The sequence below is a fragment of the Oncorhynchus masou genome, chromosome 2 (assembly GCF_036934945.1).
Source record: "Oncorhynchus masou masou isolate Uvic2021 chromosome 2, UVic_Omas_1.1, whole genome shotgun sequence".
Lineage (NCBI taxonomy): Eukaryota > Metazoa > Chordata > Actinopteri > Salmoniformes > Salmonidae > Oncorhynchus > Oncorhynchus masou.
The window spans coordinates 21,185,916-21,209,340 of NC_088213.1; the positions used below are offsets into that span (position 1 = coordinate 21,185,916).

Consider the following 23,425-nt stretch of genomic DNA (forward strand, 5'->3'; position numbering starts at 1 on the left):
GAATATGCCGATTTGGCTCTCGTCTTCTGTAAGAAGAAGGCGACTCAATTACCACCCCATCCCATCGACGGGGGGGATTGAGCGATAAATCTCCTGGTAGATGCAGCACTTCCCATGAGTTACGTGTATCCTCTGTCACAGGAGGTGATGGCGGCTATGGAAACATATGTCTCCAAATCCCTAGGGCAGGGATACATTTTGCCCTCCACTTCACCTGCCTGCTCAAGTTTATTTTTTCTGAAGAAGAAGGATGGAGGTCTGTGCCCGTGTATTGACTATCGGGGTATCAATCAGATCACTGTGAGGTACAGCTACCCACTGCCTCTCATCGCCAGTGCGATCGAGTCAATACATGGGGCACGCTTCTTCACAAAACTGGATCTCAGGAGCGCTTACAACCTGCTGTGTATCCGGTTGTAAGCGAGGCACTATGAGTTCCTCATCATGCCGTACGGGTTGATGAATGCGCCATCAGTCTTCCAGGCCTTTGTTGACAAGATTTTCCGGGACGTGCACGGGCAGGGTGTAGTGGTGTATATCGACAACATTCTGATATACTCCGCTACCACCACCGAGCATGTGTCCCTGGTGCGCAGGGTGCTTGATAGACTGTTGGAAGATGACCTGAGAAATGTCTTTTCTTCCAACAGTCCGTCTCCTTCCTAGGGTACTGCATTTCCATTTCAGGGGTGGAGATGGAGAGTGACCGCATTTCAGCCGCGCGTAATTGGCCTACTCCCACCATGGTAAAGAAGGTGCAGCGGTTTCTAGGGTTTGCCAACTACTACCAAAGGTTTATCCGGGGTTTTTGTCAGGTAGTGGCTCCCATTACCTCACTGCTGAAGGGGGGACCAGGACGACTGCAGTGGTCGGCTGAGGCGGACAGTGCCTTTGTTAACCTGAAGGCTCTGTTTACCTCGGCTCCCGTGCTGACTCATCTGGATCCCTCTTTGGCATTCATAGTGGAGATGGATGTGTCCGAGGCTGTGATAGGAGCCGTGCTCTCTCAGTGCTCGGGCACGCCACCAAAGCTCCGCCCCTGTGCTTTCTTTTCGAAGAAGCTCAGTCTGGCAGAGCAAAACTATGATGTGGGGGACCGGGAGGTGTTGTCAAGGCCCTGAAGGCTTGGAGACATTGGCTTGAGGGGGCTAAACACCCTTTTCTCATCTGGACTGACCACCGTAATCTGGAGTACATCCGGGCGACGAGGAGACTGAACCCTCGCCAGGCAAGGTGGGCCATGTTCTTTACCCGTTTTGTTTTCACTCTGTCCTACAGACCAGGTTCCCAGAATGCTAAGGCAGATGCACTGTCCCGGATGTATGACACAGAGGAGCGGTCCATGGATCACACTCCCATACTTCCGGCCTCTTGCCTGGTGGCACCGGTGGTGTGGGAGTTGGACGCAGACATCGAGCGGGCGTTACGCACAGAGCCCACTCTTCCCCAGTGTCCAGCTGGGCGTCTGTACGTTCCGTCTGATGTCCGCGATCGTTTGATCTATTGGGACCACACGTCACCCTCCTCTGGTCATCTGGGCATCGGGCGGACGGTGCTTTGCCTTAGTGGGAAGTACTGGTGGTCCACCTTGGACAAGGATGTGAGGGTTTATGTTTCCTCCTGCTTGGTGTGCGCCCAGTGCAAGGCTCCCAGGCACCTGCCCAGAGGGAAGTTACAACCCCTACCCGTTCCACAATGGCCGTGGCCGCACCTGTTGGTGGACTTCCTGATGGATCTTCCTACCTCACAGGGCAACACCACGATCCTGGTCTATGTGGATCGGTTTTCTAAGTCCTGCCATCTCCTCCCTTTGCCTGGTCTCCCTACGGCCCTAAAGACTGCGGAGGCCCTGTTCACTCACGTCTTCTGGCACTACTACCTGAGGACATAGTTTCTGATCGGGGTCCCCAGTTCACGTCCAGAGTATGGAGGGCATTCATGGAACGTCTGGGGGTCTCGGTCAGCCTCACCTCAGGTTTTCACCCCGAGAGTAACGGGCAGGTGGAGACTGTAAACCAGGATGTGGGTAGGTTTCTGCGGTCATATTGCCAGGATCGGCCAGGGGAGTGGACGGCGTTCATCCCCTGGGCAGAGATGGCCCAAAACTCACTCCGCCACTCCACCACTAACCTCTCCCCCTTCCAGTGCGTACTGAGGTATCAGCCGGTTCTGGCACCTTGGCATCAGAGCCAAATTGAAGCTTCTGCGGTGGACGAATGGTTTAAGCACTCGGAGGAGATCTGGGATGCTGCTCATGTGCACCTGCAATGGGCCGTGAGATGGCAGAAGGCGCGCGCCGACCGCCACCGCATTGAGGCCACGGAGTTCGCACCGGGGGACCGGGTCTGGCTCTCGACCCGAAACCTGCCCCTCCACCTGCCCTGCCGGAAGCTGGGTCCGTTGTTTGTGGGGCCATTCAAAGTCCTGAGGAGACTGAACGAGGTATGCTACAGGTTACAGCTTCCCCCAGTTTACCGTATTAATCCCTCGTTCCATGTGTCTCTCCTCAGGCCAGTGGTGGCTGGTCCACTCCAGGAGTCTGAGGTGCTCGAGGTTCCTCCACCCCCTCTGGACATCGAGGGTGCCCCCGGCGTATGCTGTTCGAAGCCATCCTGGACTCGAGGGGTCGGGCGAGGGGCCTTCAGAACCTTGTGGAGTGGGAGAGCTACGGTCCGGAGGACCGTATGTATACACGTGTGTATACGGTCCTGGACCCTTCATTGCTGCGGAAGTTCCACTGTCTCCACCCTGGATTGCCCTGCGCCTCGTCCTCCGGGTCGTCCCCGAGGTCGGTGTCGGCGCGCTGTTGGAGCTGCGCGTCAAGGGGTGGTACTGTCACGACTTCCGCAGAAGTCGGTCCCTCTCCTTGTTCGGGCGGCTTTCGGCGGTCGACATCAACGGCCTTCTAGCCATCGCTGATCCACTTTTAATTTTCCAATTGTTTTTTCTTTGTTTTACGTAACCTGGTTTCAATCCCCCAATTACTTAACCCTCTGTTCCCCCATGTTTTTTTTGTGAGTAATTGTTTGTATGTATACGGTCCGTTATTGTGGGCTAGTTTATTGTGTTTTATATATTTGATTTTCTTGAGTAAAGTACGTTCATTACTCATATCTGCTGTCCTGCGCCTGACTCCTCCACACCAGCTACACACAGGCCGATTACAGTACTATATGGAGGAATGACAATACAATACACTAATACATGGACTGATACTGTAAGTTATTTAGCAGATGTGAACTCTGAAATTCTGTTAGACATGGTGTTGATGATAGTGTTTTTAATAATGCAGTGCACTGCCAGAAAATGATTGGTGGTGGACAGCGGTACGCTAACCCAAAATAACTTTTATGTCTCTCTATAACCCTAACGTAAACTACAAACCTCCTTTCAATAAACAGGGCTACACCGGAGAGTGTCCTCGGTGTTGAACCGTTGATGATAATGTTGTAGTCTTAAAGAGATAGCGCTACACAGTACAGGGCCGTGTAATGACTTCACTATTGATCTGCCACTGATAAGTGTCAGCATAATCAAGATCAAATACTGCCACGCATAAAAAACAACACTCGGTGATATACTAGGACTGAGACCTACAGCAACATTGACAGAGAGGGAGTGATACATTGTTGCATCCCATTGTCACCCTATTTCCTATATAGTGCACTGCTTTTTGCCAGGGCCCATAGGTGCCAATTGGGATGCAGTCACTGTGTGAACTAGCATTGTTTACAGAAGGCAGGTCAGCGCTAGTTGCCACTGAGAGACCTCTGTCACCACCGTACAAGGAAACCACAGACTCTGAACACACTAGCAAACTATAGGTCAGGAAAGAGTTCAAACATAACAATGGAAATGCCATGGAAATGCCACACACTTGTCCCTCATGGGGGATAGATCAACAATCTCCTCATTGCCGCCCATCAAAGTTAGCCTATACATTTAAGCTATTGTTTAATTAAGAATATTTCACACTATGTTGGTAAAAATGAGCATACAATGTTTGTATGAGTGTCAACCCCATTCCATGTTAATAATGTTATTGTCACCAATCAACTGCATTACATATAAAAACGACTGCAAATACCACCACCAATTTCTATATGGCTAGCTTATCGAAACGGAGGTCGGCATTTAGCATATTGTTTTTCTAAACCTGAAAGGACAACTTTGAAATATTATGCGGCATGCAAATCAGATTGTATCAACCACATTGTGGGCCTGTTAGAACACATAAACCATTACAGATTTGATTAATATCCACTTTGTTAAATCATCTTTTTTGAATGGGTGCCAATGACAGCATCCTTGTTCTATCCCCCATGGTCTGCCTACCATTGATCTCTTCAGCATATGTATAGAATACATTTTCAAACAACCTGCTATCCCCAACACTGGCCTCAATGTACCTCTTTAGCCACGTTAAGATCAGTGAAGCTACTATGATAGGTACAGCTACTGTAACATAGGAAAAACTAATGCAGATCTGCCAAGTATACAGGTACAGCTAAGATACAGTAGGTTGCAGCAAATCTAGATACAGTTAAAATACAATTTGTCTAGCAGCAGATCTGGAAACACAGCACAGCTAGCATGGGTACAGCTAAGATGCAGGAAATCTAGGTGCCACTAAAAGCTAAGGCAAATCTGGGTAAGTTCTAGCAAGGTCCAGCTGTCCCACTGAGACACGTAATACAAAGACGTTTTAAAATGTTATAAAAAAAAGACCCACTTAAATCACTGGAAAGGAAACAAAACATCGATTTTTAAGAGGAAAGCTGGTTATGTTGTCAGCAACCTCATGGAGATAACACTAAATCAAGCTAGTCAGATGCAGAGGAACACTTATGGTCACACAGGGCATTGATCCATAGTCAATGAAGCAACTAGTCTGCTGCAAGCTAACAGTTTAACTAGGAGGCAAGCTGCAAGCTAACCATCACCAAGCACGACCCCTCCAGACACCTATAATCGTTACGTACACAATTTACAGCAGTCATAAAGGATGCAGTGAAATGCTTGCATACTAGCCTCAACATTGCAGTACAATATTAATAACAATCAAAAGTCACTGAAAAATAACAAGTAATTAGAGTAAAGTAGCATGCATAGTAATAAAACAGATATGTACACAATATGATATACAGTATAAATTATGAATATGCTAAGTATGACTGTGTTACAAATATAAAGTGGATAGGGTCTTGGTCGCACAGTTGAATAAATAGACTATAATACCACAGAGCATGGTAACAGAGGGCATTGATCCGAAGTCAGTGAAGCAGCTAGCCTGCTGCGAGTGAACAGTTTAACTAGGAGGCCTGCAAGCTAACCATCAACAAGCACTGACCCTCCCCTGCAAGCTAACAATACAGTATGACCAGCAGCTAGCCTTCTGCAGGCTAACAATACCGTATGACCAGCAGCTAGCCTTGATGCAGGCTAGCAATACAGTATGACCAGCAGCTAGCCTTCTGCAGGCTAACAATACATTATGACCAGCAGCTAGCCTTCTGCAGGCTAACAATACAGTATGACCAGCAGCTAGCCTTGATGCAGGCTAACAATACAGTATGACTAGCAGCTAGCCTTTGGCAGACAAACAATATAATCAGAAGATAGCTTTCCTGGTAACAATACATAATGACCAGCAGCTAGCTGCCTCCAGGCTAACAATATAACCAGAAGCTAGCCGTCTTCAGGCTAACAATATAACTAGAAGCTAGTCGTCTTCAGGCTAACAATATAACCAGAAGCTAGCCTTCTTCAGGCTAGTAATATAATCAGGTAATGGAGCGCTTCCCATTAGGAGCCTTAGGTTTTGGCCAAATTCTCCATCCCACACTTCGGAATAGTCTTCTGCAGGCTGACAATATAACCAGGTAGGCCTACTGACCCTTCCCACCAGGGTCTGTGAGGCTGGGACTCAATACCAACACACAAATAATTAGAAAAAGTAACAGAGAGAGGGGTGAGAGGGGGGACCTAGAGGAGTAGAGGGAGAGAGATAAGGGAGTGAGGGGAGAGAAAGAGAGAGGAGGGAAGTGAGAGAGAGGAAGAGAAAATAAGAGAAAAAAAGAAAGAAAGCATTTAACTTACTGCAAGTAGAAGGGGATATCGGTGAACAAATGTTGTGGTCAAGGCTACGACGGTGCCAGTGTAATGAGTGGAGCTTACTCAGGTGTTCAAAAGCTCACTTCAGACCGACAGCCTAATGCTTCTTAGTAGGTCTTTATGAGTTTTATCTTAGAAAACAATCTCTCCGCAGTAGTAACAGTTACAGGGATAGTAAAAACAGCATGATTGCCATAGCAACATCAGGTAAACCGCAGGGGGAGTGGTGCTTCAAATACAGCATTTCTGCAACAGCTTTAATTGAGACTCTCATTATCCTTAATTGCCGGCCTCAACACGTTATGAAAAGTGATTCACTGTATAGGAAGCTCTGGGGACAGGTAATCTGGATACTGGACAGTCAATAAATTGCCAGATGCGGGCAACTCCGATCTTGCAGGGGGCCCAGAGAAACTGTGTTACGCCACTGCTAGTTATGAACTAGTACGCCATGTCTGTCTGAATGCTTGCAGGATCTGTGGAGTGGTCGTACATGGCAGAAGTAGTGGATATGTCCATAAATCTGTAGCTACTAAAAATTCAAGTGGGGCCAGCCCAGAATCAGTGGTTTCCCATAGGCTGCAGCACTCAAACTCTCTGCATCATGTAACACAATCACTAAAGGAGTCCAATTGCATTTGGGATGATTCCTCTTGTGTTGTGGCTGTGGCAGACAGAGGCAGGGAGACGGACTCAATGCCTCAGCCATTTCCAGTGAGAGAGAAAGACAGAGTCAAAGCTATACAGCCGTTTTTCGAGGAAGGGAGTGAGAGAGACTCAGAACTACAGCCATTCTCAAGGAGGGAGGAAGACGGTCCATATTAGCTCAGAATCTCTGTTGATTATCCCTCCCACAGCCTAAACCACTGGAACGTCTGCTGCCAGGGACCGACTGGGACCAGAAATCCAAACATACCAGCAAATTTTTACTGTGAGGGCCCCATTATGAGCCAAATAATTATAATCATAAAAACCCAATTTAGACCGGCCCACTTGGCTATAGATGGATCAGCCCATCTGGCATTTGCCTGACTGTTCTATGGCCAGTTTGTTTCTGACTACTACAGATATAGAGCCAGGGCAAAGCCACAGAGCCAGTCAATTGAGAGTATTGGTATTTGAACAGCAATCTAGACCCGGAGTTAGTAGGACCCCATCACAACAATTAACATAACAACACAACTCCCTCTCCTGCTTTCCTTTTTAATGACACTTTATTTGCATCTTTTATATATAGACGCTTATAGAATGTAGCACAGTGTGCCAGGACCAGGGTCTGCTTTTCTCTGCCTCTCCCAGGAGAAACCATCCACAGCCAACAGTGGCAGCAGTAGTAGTAGAAAGAGGCTACAGTACACTACCATACAAAACTCATATAAATATTTTAAGCTGACCTGGTTAGAGAATGCCCTTGGGAGCCCAAATTATCATCTCAATACAGTAGTGGCAGCTGTAACACTAACACCAACAATAGCAGTGTTAGTAGCAATAGCTGTAGCTGTAAGTAGCTGCTGTAGCTGTATTCATGCATGTACAGTAATGTCGTAGCTGTAGAAATAAAAATAGATTAGGGTCTAGCAATTGTCAAATAAATTTGAATTACCAATAGAAATAGATTTAGCAATAGCAAAATAACTAGTAATGACAAAATAAGAATTAATAACAACAGCAGCAGCATTAGCTGTAGCCATATCTGAACTGTGTGTGTGTGTGTGTGTGTGTGTGTGTGCGTGCGTGCGTGCGTGCGTGCGTGCGTGCGTGCGTGCGCTGTGCTGTGAGTGTAGCCATGCACTATAGCTGCTACCACATGTAGGTCAAGAGTTGTTCACTTTAAACAAGAGACGGGCTATTCCCCTGGTCTTGCCATAGCTCTGATTTAAAAACCTTTCTTCATTCCACTTAAAACAGTTCATTGTTTACTTCACTAAATCAATAATAACCACTTATACAGACCGAGAAATCATTTTTCTTTGGCCATATGTTTGTCTTATTAAGCTTGCGGTTTTGTCTGCAAACCTGAGCTGCAGAAAAAAGCATCCAGTAAGTCTAATCAGATTCATTAAATCATGTTTTTGGAGGTGTAACAAAACAAATTTAATATTCACTTTAATCAAAATGAGCATTTTTAAGCAAAATAATAATATAATTTCAGCAGGTTTCATGAGATTACATCCATAGTCTAAGGTAAACCGGTTGATTCATTTAGCAGATCCCAAAGGGGAAATGTAATAGCAGAGCAATAAGACAAATCATATTTTGACATTATTATCAAACTCTTAAAAGTGGGTCAATGTTCCACTAAAAGCATTGACGGAAATCACAAGAATAGACCTAGTTCACCAAATGGAAAGGGTAATGTGGGGAAAAGACCTAGTTCACAAAATGGAAAGGCTAATGTGGAGAATAGACCGAGTTCACTAAATGGAAAGGGTAATGTAGAGAACAGACCTAGTCCACTAAATGGCAATGGTAATGTGGAGAATAGACCTAGTTCCCAAAATGGAAAGGGTAATGTAGCGAATAGACCTAGTTCACAAACTGGAAAGGGTAATGTGGAGAATATACCTAGTTCACAAAATGGAAAGGGTAATGTGGAGAATAGACCTAGTTCACTAAATGGAAAGGGTAATGTGGAGAATAGACCTAGTTCACAAAATGGAAAGGGTAATGTGGAGAATAGACCTAGTTCACTAAATGGAAAGGGTAATGTGAAGAATAGACCTAGTTCACAAAATGGAAAGGGTAATGTGGAGAATAGACCTAGTTCACTAAATGGAAAGGGTAATGTGGAGAATAGACCTAGTTCACAAAATGGAAAGGGTAATGTGGAGAATAGACCTAGTTCACTAAATGGAAAGGGTAATGTGGAGAATAGACCTAGTTCACTAAATGGAAAGGGTAATGTGGAGAATAGACCTAGTTCACTAAATGGAAAGGGTAATGTGGAGAATAGACCTAGTTCACAAAATGGAAAGGGTAATGTGGAGAAAAGACCGAGGTCACTAAATGGAAAGGGTAATGTGGCGAATAGACCTAGTTCACTAAATGGAAAGGGTAATGTGGAGAATAGACCTAGTTCACTAAATGGAAAGGGTAATGTGGAGAATAGACCTAGTTCACAAAATTGAAAGGGTAATGTGGCGAATAGAAATAGTTCACTAAATGGAAAGGGTAATGTGGAGAATAGACCTAGTTCACTAAATGGAAAAGGTAATGTGGAGAATAGACGTAGTTCACTAAATGGCAATGGTAATGTGGAGAATAGACGTAGTTCACTAAATGGCAATGGTAATGTGGAGAATAGACCTAGTTCACAAAATGGAAAGGCTAATGTGGAGAATAGACCTAGTTCACTAAATGGAAAGGGTAATGTGGAGAATAGACCTAGTTCACGAAATGGAAAGGGTAATGTGGTGAATAGTCCTAGTTCACTAAATGGAAAGGGTAATGTGGGGAATAGACCTAGTTCACTAAATGGAAAGGGTAATGTGGAGAATAGGCCGAGGTCACAAAATGGAAAGGGTAATGTGGAGAATAGACCTAGTTCACAAAATGGAAAGGGTAATGTGGAGAATAGACCTCGTTCACTAAATGGAAAGGCTAATGTGGCTCCAGGCATGGTAAACACACACCACTTGAATTTGAGGTTTAGTTTTTAGTTCATATTTCTAAGCTGTCAGAAACAGTGCGTTCTTTTGCTTTCATTGTCCGAATATCCCTGATGGTCGATGGTAATGGATGGAATCCATGTTGTTTGAGTCTCACCTAATCTGATTTTCATTGTACCCTGGAACATGGGTGTTGTACCGTTTTAGAGCCATAAAATGTGAATGAGGAAGAGACATACTCGCAAAAATCAACTCTCCAGCTGAAAAAAGACCCTTGCATTCTAAAATAAAAATCCATCAGTTTAAGTCAGCTATAAAATGCTGCACCACGAGGATTATGTTATACATACCTCTAACCCTGACACTAACCTTGCCCACCTTCAAAGAAAACAGTCGTCCCTTCATATTAGCATCAAGCACAAAATCAATGAGCAATTCCAGAAGATGCCAGGAGCAAATCAAACAGTCAAAGTCAACCTAAAAGTCCCTGAAATCCCAACACCGGTGGAACAGACACTGGGGGTTTCCAGGAGCTCATACACATTCCACTACAGGCCTCAGTCTGATCCTCAAGGATTCTCTACCAAAGACATGTTCAACTGACACCAATCATTCCACATTTCAGATAAATGTCTGTGTTCAAATGTCATGGATAAAATTCAGATAGTACACAAACATATCTATTTTATAGTGCATACTTTACATGCTACTGTACTGTTAACTGTATGACTGATATCCACAGTGGATAATGTAATGACTTTGTTATTACATACATACCATAATTTGAACCTTATGACCTAAACTGAGTAAAACTCTGAGTAATATAGTGTAACCCTTTCTGCACTATACTGGTACAATGCCAAAGATGAGTAGAGAGAGAAGACAAAGTGTAGCAGCCTGGTCCCAGATCTGATTGTGCTGTCTTTCCAGATCCAATGGTCAAACTTGGCATGACAACTACCATAGCAGTTGGTTATACAGATGCGAACCAGATCAGGTTTAATGTATAGTAAAGTGTAGTAAAGTGAAGTAAAGTGTAGTGTAGTGTAGTAAAGTGAAGTAAAATGTAGTAAAGAGAAGGTGGAGCTACCTCCAGCCAGGATCTGCTGCTGAAGCTCATCCATCTGCTTCCTGTAGGCCCTCAGCGCAGCCTCCTTAAACGTAGGACGGATGCGCTTTTTGGGCAGAGCCTCTGCAGGCATCTCCTCCTTCTCCGGAATGTTTTTGTTCTCATCCTCTAGGTTTTCCGTCCTCTCCGATGCAGACGCTTCGGAGGTCTCCTCCATCTCATCCCCCTCTTCCATGTCCTCCATTAACTCCTCTTCCTCCTCCTCCTCCTCTTCTTCCTCCTCGTCAGGCTCCTCCACCTCAACATACTCCACCATGGCCTCATACTCTGCTGTGTCCTCTGCCGTGTCCCCCGTCATGGCATCATCAACGTAATCCTCACTGTACTCCTCGTCGTAATGCTCGTCCAGACTACAGTCATACTCCAGAACGACTGTAGCCTCCTGGGTGGCCTCAACTTCATCAGAGTCCTCGTAATCCTGGGTGGTAGCCTCATAGTCCTCTGAGACATAATCCTGAGAGGCATCAGGATCATAATCCAGTATGGGCTCCTCAAACTCCTCTGTCTCTTCTGTGTCGTTGGCGTTGGACCGGTTCTCCAGGTTGGCCAGGACCTGCTCCATCACCCCGACATAGGCGGTCTCGTTGTCCTCTAGCTGGTCACCAGCGGCAGCCTCATCTTCATCTTCAGCCTTGTAGACTAAGGAATCTGTGTAGACGTCTGAGTCAATGGTGGTGCTGGAGTCGTTGGCCGTGGATGTGGACAGTGTGCGAAAGCGGCCCATGAAGGAGCCTGAGTCTGGGGGTGGCTCCGGGGGAGTGGCACTAGGTGGAGGGCCTGACTTCCACACCACCTCCAGAGCTGATTTTGCCTTCTTCAGGGTGGAGCCGAACCCAAAGCTAAAGGACGGAGCTTTGTCGGTGAGGTCGATACTGAGACGGCTGCTCCAGGACTTGGGCACCTCCTCTGCAACATTCTCGGACCGGATCTCGCTCTGGCTACGGTACATGGTGGATGACTTGGTCTGGCTCGGTTGGAAGCTGTGTTTGACATCAAGCTCAGGGAATGTTTGGGTGGATAGTTCAGGGGCTTCTTTAGCTGCCATTTTAGGAAGTGTGTTAGATGCCCCTTTAGGAACCATTTTAGGTGTCTCTTTTGGTCGAGTTTTAGAAGTGTCTTTGGGAGGTGTTTTCACAGCCTCTTTTGGACTTGTTTTAGGAGTTTCTTTGGGAAGTATTTTCACAGTCTCTTTTGGACTTGTTTTGGGAGTGTCTTTCGGACTTGTTTTGGGAGTGTCTTTTGGACTTGTTTTGGGAGTGTCTTTCAGAGGTGTTTTAGGAGCCTCTGTATGAATAGCTTTAACAATTTCTTTAGGAGGTGTTTTAACATTCTCTTTAGGAATCATTTTGGCTGTTTCTCTTAGTTTAATAGTTTTAGCAGCCTCTTCAGCAATTGATTTAGCAACCTCTTTTGCTGGTTTAGAAGTCACTTTATAAATAGTGTTAGAAACTTCTTTAGGAATAGTTTTAGCAACCTCTTTAGGAATAGGTTTAGCAACCTCTTCTTTAGGAATAGTTTTAGCAACCTCTTTAGGTGTTTTGGCAACCTCTTTAGGAATAGTTTTAGCAACCTCTTTAGGTGTTTTGGAAACTTCTGTAGGAATAATTTTAGCAACCTCTATAGGAATAGTTTTAGCAACCTCTTTAGGAATAACTTTAGCAACCTCTTTAGGGACAGTTTTAGCTAACTCTTTAGGAGGTGTTTTAGATTTAGGAGCTGCTTTAGGAGTTTCTTTAGGAAGTGTTTTAGCAGTCTCTTTGGCTTTAGGCTTATGAACAGGTTCTTTCGCTACGATAGGGGCTGTATAAAGAGTAGTGGGGGGAGCACTACCCAGCCGGGCACTCTCCTGTTTGGTGATCTCCAGGGGGGCGGTGTCCAACAGGGTGCTTTCCACCATATCCAACATGAAAGTCTCCTCTCCTTCAAATGCCAGGTCCACCTCCTGACATTTGGTGATGTTCTCAGGGAAGCCAGGGATGGCAGCTGGGTCAAAGGGGCTGCTGACCTCAGACACCAGGTTCTGCTCTGTGGAAGCGTCCAGCCCGGAGTCTGCTCCCTGCTCCAGGTGAGGCCAGTCCTTCCATGGGGAGAGGTCTCCCTGCAGAGACAGCTGTGAGCCGCTGTAATGGCTCCTATCCCCAGACATGCAGACCAGCCCATTGCTCACCCCACTGTCAATGGTCTCTGTGGTCTCGGCCTCGTTGGGTTCGGTGTACGGAGGGTTCTCCTGGCTGAGGGTCTGGCTGGCGTACCACGATGACGCCATGTCCTCCTGCTTCCTCTGCCACAGCTCCTGGTCTGAGGAGGATAGTAGAGAGCTTCCATTGGGCCGGCTGAAGTACTGGCTCTCTGAGAAGTCTTCAGAGTAGGACTGGCAGAGCTTGGAGCAGTCAGACTCGGAGCGGCTGAGCTTGGGGGTGGAGTAGTCGCTCTGAGAAAGCCAGCCGGGGGTGAGGTCACCATAGTAGGGCTTGGAGGCTTTGTCAGACTCATCATAGGAGTCATCAGCGTAGTGAACTGAGGCAGAGTAGCCTGCCTCATCCGCAGACCGGCTACCGTGCTCATGGTGACCGTGCCTCTTTTTATCTGCTTTATGTTTGTGAACAGGCTTAGACACCACCATTGCATATTTGTTCCTGTTTAGTTCATCTAGCTCCTTGTCACTATCCATAGAGTCCCAGTCATCACTCTCAGCTTTGTCCTTGGCTGAGACCTTAATGTCCATGCTCTCGTAGGTTTGAGAAGAGGACATTTCTCCTTTATCTTTCTTTTCCTTCACATCATGAGTCGTTAAGCTATCAGTGGATACAGATATACCAGTCCCCTTCAGTTTGTAGCATTTTTTCAAAACTAAATCTCTATCTGAGGGGGTTGAGAATATTACAATAATAGGCCTAGGTTTTGCATTGGAACATTCTCTTTGTTGTCCTAACCGATGGGCTAGCTCTATTTTAAGTGTTTTATGTGCTTCAGCAAATCCCATTTTGTCCATTAGAATGTGATAGATGAGACTCTCAGTTCTCTCCAGCTTCTCCTCAGGGACGTTTATGAACCTCAGACTGGCCTTGTTTGCCTGGTGGCTGACCTGCTTGATGTAGTCGTGGATGTCTCGCGTCTCTCTCCGGGACTGGACAAAGCCAGTACGCAGTTGTTCGATCTCTGTCTGCACCACCTCCACACTGGAGGAGATCTCGTCGATGGAGTTCTTCAGGGCATTGACATGTCCCCTGAGCTCTGAAAGCTCTGTCTCGATCTGGCTGATGCCCTGCAGCTCCTTAAAGATCATTTCCATCACATCCTGGGTTTGGTTGATGCAGCCTGTAGAGCTGGAGCCGGCTTCTAAGGCAGAGGTCGACTTCTGCTGCCGTCCAGCCCGGTCCAGGGACTTGCTTCGGATACCCAGGGTCTTCCTCCAGTTGCTCACCTCGGAGTCCGAAGACACGCACTCCTGACTCTTTTTCCATTTCCTCAGCTTGCGTAGCGCTCCAAGTCGGAGAGTGTGCAGACTGGAGCGCTCCACCCTCTCACCCTCTGAGCTGCCATCGGAGGGCGCCAGACTAATGAGGCTCTTCCTGTTCCGTCTCACTGGCATGGTGTGAGATTTCTGCTCATCGAATCTACGCACAGGTTTGGCCTCCCTCAGGGAGTCAGAGTATTCGCTATTGATGGAGAGGATCTCCTGGAAGATACTCTCATTATTGTTCAGCAGAAGAGTGTTTTTCGGGAGTCCGTTCGCTATCGCTACACGGTAACTGAAAGTCGGTGAGAGAGAGGAGCAGTCGTTTTTTCCGTCGTCTAATTCAAGAGAGATGTTACGCGCCGAAGAGCATTTGCTGATATTTTTCACTGTGGTTTTCAGAGTGGTGGAGAGTGTCAGCGTCAGGTTATCTTGGTCACGCAAATCAGTGGTGGTCAATTTGGGCTCTTTATTGTCGCTACTCTCTTTCTTCTTTGTGGGATTCGCCAATTTCTTTGTAAACATTCCTTTGCAAATCTTCACGATGTAAGATGATAGGGTCTGGAGCAGGGCAGAAACCATGGAAGGCAATGCTTTGAGAGACGTCTATTAAGGACGCAGTGGAGCAGCTCTGCTCGGACTGAGGAGCCAGCGGTGGAGGAGCCAGCGGTGGAGGAGCCAGCGGTGGTGTTGGTGGTGTTGGTGGTGTTGGGGGAGGAGGAGGAGGGACGGTGAAGGAGCCAGCGGTGAAAGAGCCAGCGGTGGTGTTGGTGGTGTTGGTGGAGGAGTGGGGAGGAGGGAGTGTCAACCCCCAGGCAGACACACAACTCTGACAGGCCTGCTTAGAAGAGCTTGTGTCAAAACTTCAACTCTGTATATCCGAGTGGGGGATGGGAATCACGGTGAAATCCACTGGCTCTCCAAAGGACCAGACGCATTGCTCTGCAAAAAGAGAGAAACAATAGGAACTGTTGGTAAAGGCATAGAAGAAAGATACTGTGGCATATAGATACTATAACAGAGATATTCTAGCACAGATACTATAACACATTGGCACCATAGAACAGATGTACTATCGCACAGACATAATTTAGCACAGTGATACTCTAGCACACAGACACTCAGGCACACACAGATGTACTATCACACAGATATACTAGTACACAGAGATACTAGCACACAGAGATACTAGCACACAGAGATACTAGCACACAGAGATACTAGCACACAGATATACTAGCACACAGATATACTAGCACACAGAGATACGAGCACACAGATATGCTAGGACACAGATACTTTATCATCAGATAATATAGCACACAGAGATATTAGGATTGCAAAAAGCAAGAAAACAGCAATGCTCTTGTCATGGAGAAGGATTAGTCTGATATCATTGAGGTGAAACCCTGTGAGCCACACATAAAAATCCATAATATCTACAGGTTCACACTGGGGAAATCGTCACAGGCACACTGTGGACCGTCAAAGACTGTAGTAAGGATGGGATTCACACAATCCACAACCAATGAGTATGGTTGATTTAATTTAGGTAAAATAAAGTAAGAGGTCCATGCATCACAACAAAAATCAATTTAAGTGGACTGTCCACCATTAGAATCTTCTGCTAGTGCTTTTATGGTGAAGTGTGTGTGTGTGTGTGTGTGTTGTGTGTGTATATGTCTGCATACGTGTGTATGTGCGTGAATGCATATCTTGCGTGTGTGTTTGCGTGAATGTGTAGGCTGTGTGTGTGTGTGTGTGTGTGTATGGATTTCTCACTGTCAATGGAGCCAATGGCCACATTTATATGCATCCTTTTTACAGCAGGAGGCAGGCTATAATTACTTCAGTAGATAAAATGCTTTGATACACCACCTCACACACACACACACACGCATACACATCATAATGCTCCAACACACATTGTCCCCACATACTGCTGTGGAGTCCCGGCTCTCTTGCTGGCCCGAGGTAAATACACAATTACAATCTAACCACGCACTGACACTGTGTTAATCAGGATAAAATAACTAGCTATATTTTATTCATCTCAAATTAGAGACTCAGTGAAATGAGTGGGTCTGAACCCAGTGACTGGGTCTAGATAGTACTGAGTATGCATGGTTTGATGTGTTCGATATAGTAACGTCATTACTCCCTGACCCAGATCAGTCCTGGTATCTCTACTGGGGCAGACTGAGATATGTCCTGTTTCTAACCCATTACACACCATGCCCCCAGAGGCTGGTGCTTTCTATTCTGGCTCACAAAGATCGCTATTATAGAAAGGTATGGGGGAAATACTGTACATATTATCATTATTATGATTTATTATTATGATTTACATTATGAGAGTTGATCAGGTGTTATTATTGCCATAGGGCTCCAAGGCAGAAGTAGAGCACTACAATCATTGAAATAACAGGGCTGAGGGCTTTAACAGTATTGCAATACTAAGGGAATAAGGGAATAGTGTGCCAATTCAGATTTATTCAGAACTGTGGGATTATGTGCCCTGACTGAGCAACACAGGGATGAACCCCAAAGCCTCTCGCTCTCTGGATGGTATTCTGATATTAGATCCATGCGCTTATCTTGAGTTTTCACTTAAGTCTCCCATTGTCCCACATCAACGCATGCCTTACACGAAGGTCCAAATTGTGCAGGCTTATCTCAATCCCGAATCAGGCCCCCCATGATTGGCTACCTGTGAATGGCTGGCGAGGGGGGTCTGGATCTGATTGGCTAGCTGAGCAGCTAGCTAGGAGTGGCTGTATTCGATTGGTTGGAAGCGATTGGCTTGTGAGCCGCTAGCTGTGAGCGAGTAGCTATGAATTGCTGGATGTGATTGGCTAGCTGTGAACGAGCAGCTTTGAATTGCTGGATGTGATTGGCTAGCTGTGAGATGTTGGTTGTGATTGACTGTCACTGGTCAGGAGAGGCAGCCAGTGAGAGGGGACTGTTGTGGAGCTTAAGTTTAATAACCACCTATGCAGGGGTTTAATAACCACCTATGCATTCATAGCCTTATGACCACAGATTCTCTCTCTCTCTCACACACACACACACACACACACACACACACTTCACGTGAAATGGTCTGTGAAACATAGCATCAACATTAGCCTTTACTGTTGGGCTGTGACTGTGAGCCAGCAGGTCTAACAACATGGGCTGGGTCACTTGGCTTCAACAACAGACCATTTTGCATTCAACAGGCGTGCTACTTTATATGGTGATAGCTAGGAGATTATTTCAGATGTTACTTTCTCAATGTGCTTTTCAATGTGTACTGAAGGAAAATATAAACAAAACATGTAGTGTTGGTCCCAAGTTTCATGTGCTGAAATAAAAGATCCCAGAAATGTTCCATACACACAAAAATCTAGTGAGCGTTTCTCTTCTACCACCTGACAAGTGTGGCATATCAAGTAGCTGATTATACATTACACAGGTGGAGCTTGTGCTGGGGACAATAAAAGGACACTCTAAAATTTGTCACACAATGCAATGCCAGAGATGTCTCAAGTTTTGAGGGAGCGTGCAATTGGCATACTGACTGCAGGAATGTCCACCAGAGCTGTTGCCGGATAATTTAATGTTAATTTCTCTACCATAAGCCGCCTCCAACAACGTTTTATAGAATTTGGCAGTATGTCCAACTGACAACGTGTAACCATGCCAGACCAGGATCTCCACATCCGTCTTCTTCTCCTGCGAGATTATCTGTGACCAGCCAACCAGACAGCTGATGAAACTGTGGGTTTGCACAACCAAAGAATTTCTGCACAAACTGCTCATCTGCGTGCTCGTCATCCTCAGCAGGGTCTTGATCTGACTGCAGTTTGGCTTCGTAACTGACTTCAGTGGACAAATTCTCACCTTCGATGGCCACTGGCACAACTGCATTTTATGGATGGCAATTCGAATGCACAGAGATACTGTGACGAGATCCTGAGGCCCACTGCCGCCGCAATCACCTCATGTTTCAGCATGATAATGCACAGCTCCATGTCGCAAGGATCTGTACACAATTCCTGGAAGCTGAAATGTCCCAGTTTTCCCATGGCCTGCATAGTCACCAGACATGTCACCACCAATTGAGCATGTTTGGGATGCTCTGAATCGACGTGTACGACAGCGTGTTCCAGTTCCTGCCAAAATCCAGCAACTTAGCCATCGAAGAGGAGTGGGACAATATTCCATAGTTCACAATCAAGAGCCTGATCAACTCTATGTGAAGGACATGAGGCAGATACTGAATGGTTTTCTGATCCAAGCCCCAACTTTTTTAAGGTATCGGTGACCAACAGATGCATATCTGTATTCCTAGTCATATGAACTACATAGATTAGGGCCTAATAATGAATTTATATTGACTGATTTTCTTAAATGAACTGTAATTGTTGAAAGTTTCGTTTACATTCTTTTCAGTGTATTAAGTAACGTAAGGAGCTAAAAAGCCTGGTGTAAGGATTAAGTCTCTGTAGAATGAACATAAAACCTCCATGTAAAGTCTATGTAGGCTACAAATACAGCCCACATATTGCACACATGAACCCTTGCAAAAAACAAACATTTTCCATTTAGTAAAATGTTGGTGATATGAAATATTTCTTGTTGTATAGTCAATATAAGTGTTGGTATTACAAAGCTACAGCCTGCAACTAGAACCTTAGAAAGTGTCGTCCCTAATATAATATAAAGGGAAACAACTGTCATTACAGATGTGTACTAAGATCTGTTACAGGATGGGTCCCAAATGGCACCTATTCCCTATATACTGTAGTGTGCACTACTTTTCATTAGAGCCCTATGGTACACTATATAGGGTATAGGGTGCCATTTTGGATACACACACAGTGCTGGGCTGTAACTGATTGACACTGCTCCTTCTCCAATGTAATGTGAATGTAATGCAATTGTCTTCTCTGAGAGGTTAGGGTTCTCTTGTTCTCCAGGGCTCCATCCCACATGCCCCCCTATTCCCTACATGGTGCACTACTTTTAACCAGGGCTAGGATCAAAAGTAGTGCAATATGTACGGAACAGGGGGCCATTTGGGACGGAACCCTGGTCACCACTCAACGGTGGGATGTTCTACCTGGACTCTGGGCAGACAGACCTGCAGTCCAGGGCTCCTTTTCCAGACCCAGATTAAGCCTATCACTCCTGGACCTCAAAACACTCACTGTCCTAGGAGGACCACTTTGGAAATAATGGTTTTCATTAATACGTTCATGTGCTATCCTCTGGGACTGGATAAAATACTCTACACTTATCTTTCTTGTGATGTACATATTATTTGTAACCCAAAATAACTTAGAATACAATCACATATGTATTATATTCTATTCCATAATATTCTATTCTATTATTTTCTATTCTATTCGATCTGTTTATTGGACTGTTCTAATAGAATTAGTCTTTATATGGGTGTTTATGAGAGCGCAAAGGGTAAGAGAAGGGAAGAAAATCTGATCTTTACTGTACGTAGCCAATCCCCAGGCCACACTACCACAGCATGCCACACCCCTGATCTATAGCTACCCAATCAGCAGGTCTGAAAGTGAGCTCCAAAAAGCCAAACAGAGATAATCAAGACCTCAGTTTGAGTTTATGAACTGATGCCAAAACCAAAGATTAGACACGTAGCTATCAACACTCCATTATGATCCTTTCTGTTGTAACAGTCTCCTAGAAAACACTTTATCTTAAAACCATGTGTTTTAACACACTTTTCCAACACCATCTATTTAAGCAAAGCCACAGTGTGAGTTTATGAACTGACGCCAAAACCCAAAATTAGACACGTAGCTATCAACACTCCATTATAAACTGGGTGGTTCGAGCCCTGGATGCTGATTGGCTGTTAGAAGTGGTATATCAGACCATATACCATTTATTTTTACTGCTAATTACGTTGGTAACCTGATTATAATAGCAATAAGGCACCTCGGGGGTTTGTGGTATATGGCCAATATACCACGGCTAAGGGCTGTATCCAGGCACTCCGCATTGCATTGTGCATAAGAACAGTGCTAGCCGTGGTATAAACCACACCTCCTCGTGCCTTATTTCTTATTTCTTAATTATAACAAGTCTATTTTAACACACTCCTTTTTTAAACACTCTACAGTAACACCATATAACTTAACACCATCTATATAATCAAAGCCTCAGTGTGACTACTCTGACCATTGTGACCACTCTGACCATTGTGACCACTCTGACCATTGTGACCACTCTGACCATTGTGACCACTCTGACCATTGTGACCACTCTGACCATTGTGACCACTCTGACCATTGTGACCACTCTGACCATTGTGACCACTCTGACCGTTGTGACCGTTGTGACCACTCTGACCGTTGTGACCACTCTGACCGTTGTGACCACTCTGACCGTTGTGACCACTGACCGTTGTGACCACTCTGACCATTGTGACCACTGTGACCACTCTGACCATTGTGACCACTCTGACCATTGTGACCACTCTGACCATTGTGACCACTCTGACCATTGTGACCACTCTGACCATTGTGACCACTCTGACCATTGTGACCACTCTGACAGATGTACTTTGTCTCGGGGTGACTGTACTTTGTTGTACTATTCCGACTGTTCTTTGACTTGTGACACCACTGTAAATATTGTACTGTTAGACACCGCGTAAACACGATGTCTTTTTTCCTAAACTATCTTTAATAACTGTCCCCTCACTATTGTGACTACTTTGACTTAGTGGATATTGTAACTGTAGTCTGCTCTGACTGTGACTACTTTGACTTAGTGGATATTGTAACTGTAGTCTGCTCTGACTGTGACTTTGACTTAGTGGATATTGTAACTGTAGTCTGCTCTGACTGTGACTACTTTGACTTAGTGGATATTGTAACTGTAGTCTGCTCTGACTGTGACTACTTTGACTTAGTGGATATTGTAACTGTAGTCTGCTCTGACTGTGACTACTTTGACTTAGTGGATATTGTAACTGTAGTCTGCTCTGACTGTGACTACTTTGACTTAGTGGATATTGTAACTGTAGTCTGCTCTGACTGTGACTACTTTGACTTAGTGGATATTGTAACTGTAGTCTGCTCTGACTGTGACTACTTTGACTTAGTGGATATTGTAACTGTAGTCTGCTCTGACTGTGACTACTTTGACTTAGTGGATATTGTAACTGTAGTCTGCTCTGACTGTGACTACTTTGACTTAGTGGATATTGTAACTGTAGTCTGCTCTGACTGTGACTGCTTTGACTTAGTGGATATTGTAACTGTAGTCTGTTCTGACTGTGACTACTTTGACTTAGTGGATATTGTAACTGTAGTCTGCTCTGACTGTGACTACTTTGACTTAGTGGATATTGTAACTGTAGTCTGCTCTGACTGACTACTTTGACTTAGTGGATATTGTAACTGTAGTCTGCTCTGACTGTGACTACTTTGACTTAGTGGATATTGTAACTGTAGTCTGCTCTGACTGTGACTACTTTGACTTAGTGGATATTGTAACTGTAGTCTGTTCTGAGTCTTGTGGCTGTTTCAGCTTTGATCAGAAAGAGAGCCTTCAACCACAGAGCACTATGTATCTGGGAATCTGGGAGTGATACAGTGACTCAACGTTCATGTTAAACAGCTGAGTTTCCCTTTATGAAATGCTACATCCGAATCGGCAAGTTAGGGTTTGACAAATGAAACATTCTCCCTCTCTCTCCCTCAGGAAAACTTCATATGCAAATATCTTTATGGGACCCAGGAGAGATTTTTATATAATCAAATTAGATGGGCAATGATCTGTGGGCATGAGAGAGAGAGATGGCAGACATTTTTCACCGAAACAGCTAATCACAGATTGATTACTAACATGGCTTCCTAGCCAATCAGCAGATGGGACAGATGTCACATGAGGGCTGTTCCAGAAAGCTGGATCAGTGAGGCAGCCAGCTGTCTTTAATATTCTGAAATAACTCCATCTTTTCAAGAAATATAGACTTAAAATTGTAATGGTATAATTACCTTGACAAACAACAACCCATAGTCAAGATTAGCTTCCTAAATGAACCAGAAAGTCTAAATATATATTTGACTGCTTATCAGAGCTGATCTAGAACACCCCAGTCACAGCTAATTCACTGGTGAATCCTATATTTGTATTTATTAAGGATACCCATTAGCTGCTGCCAAGGCAGGAGTCCATCAACATTAAGACAGTTATATACAATTTACAATACAACATCCATGTGTACGTTTGTGTAGAGTGCATGTCTTATCATGTGTATGTGTGTCTGTGCCTGTGTGTCTCTTCACGGTCCTCACTGTTCCATAAGGTGTATTTTTAAGGTGTTACCTGATGTGGAATAAAGATCCATGTAGCCATGGCTCTATGTTGTACTGTGTGCACCTCCCATAGTCTGTTCTGAACTTGGAGACTGTGAAGATACCTCTGGTGGTATGTCTGGTGTGGTACACTTCCTTTCATTCAGCAACACTTCTTACAAAAATAAGTAATGATGAAGACAATTGCTTCTCCATGTCTGCCTACGGCAGCCTTTCTCAATAGCAAGGCTATGCTTGCTGAGTCTGTACATAGTCAAAGATTTCCTTAAGTTTGGGTCAGTCACAGTGGTCAGGTATTCAGCCACTGTGTACTCTCTGTTTAAGGCCAAATAGCATTCTAGTTTGCTGTTTTTTGTTAATTCTTTCCAATGTGTCCAGTAATTATATTTTTGTTTTCTCATGATTTGGTTGGGTATAATTGTGTTGCTGTCCTGGGGCTCTGTGGGGTGTGTTTGTGTTTGTGAACAGAACCCCAGGACCAGCTTGCTTAGGGGACTCTTCTCCAGGTCTCTCTCTCTCTCACTCTCTCTCTCTCTCTCTCTCACTCTCTCTCTCTCTCTCTCTCTCTCCCACTCCCCCTCTCTATCTCCCCCCTCCCGCTCTCTCTCGGTCTCTCTCTCTTGGTGTCTCTCCCTTTCGCCCTCCCTCTCTTTCACACACCCTGAGTCACAGCCCGACTGCTCTCTGTCCATCACCACATGAATTCAATTGATGGGGAACATGATGATCAGTGTAATATCATGCCCCTTGACGTCTGGTGTCAAGTGTA

The 23,425-nt window shown here is 45.1% G+C and overlaps 1 protein-coding gene across 1 annotated transcript in view; it reads right to left on the reverse strand.

Moving 5' to 3' along the window:
• LOC135556793 (protein unc-13 homolog C-like) overlaps positions 1–23,425 on the reverse strand; it is a 197,187-nt gene that overhangs the window by 168,229 nt on the left and 5,533 nt on the right. The window contains exon 2 of the mRNA XM_064990238.1: positions 10,813–15,250. Within this exon, the coding sequence (XP_064846310.1) occupies positions 10,813–14,890 (4,078 nt within the window). The 5' untranslated portion in view covers positions 14,891–15,250. The remainder of the gene's footprint in view (positions 1–10,812; positions 15,251–23,425) is intronic.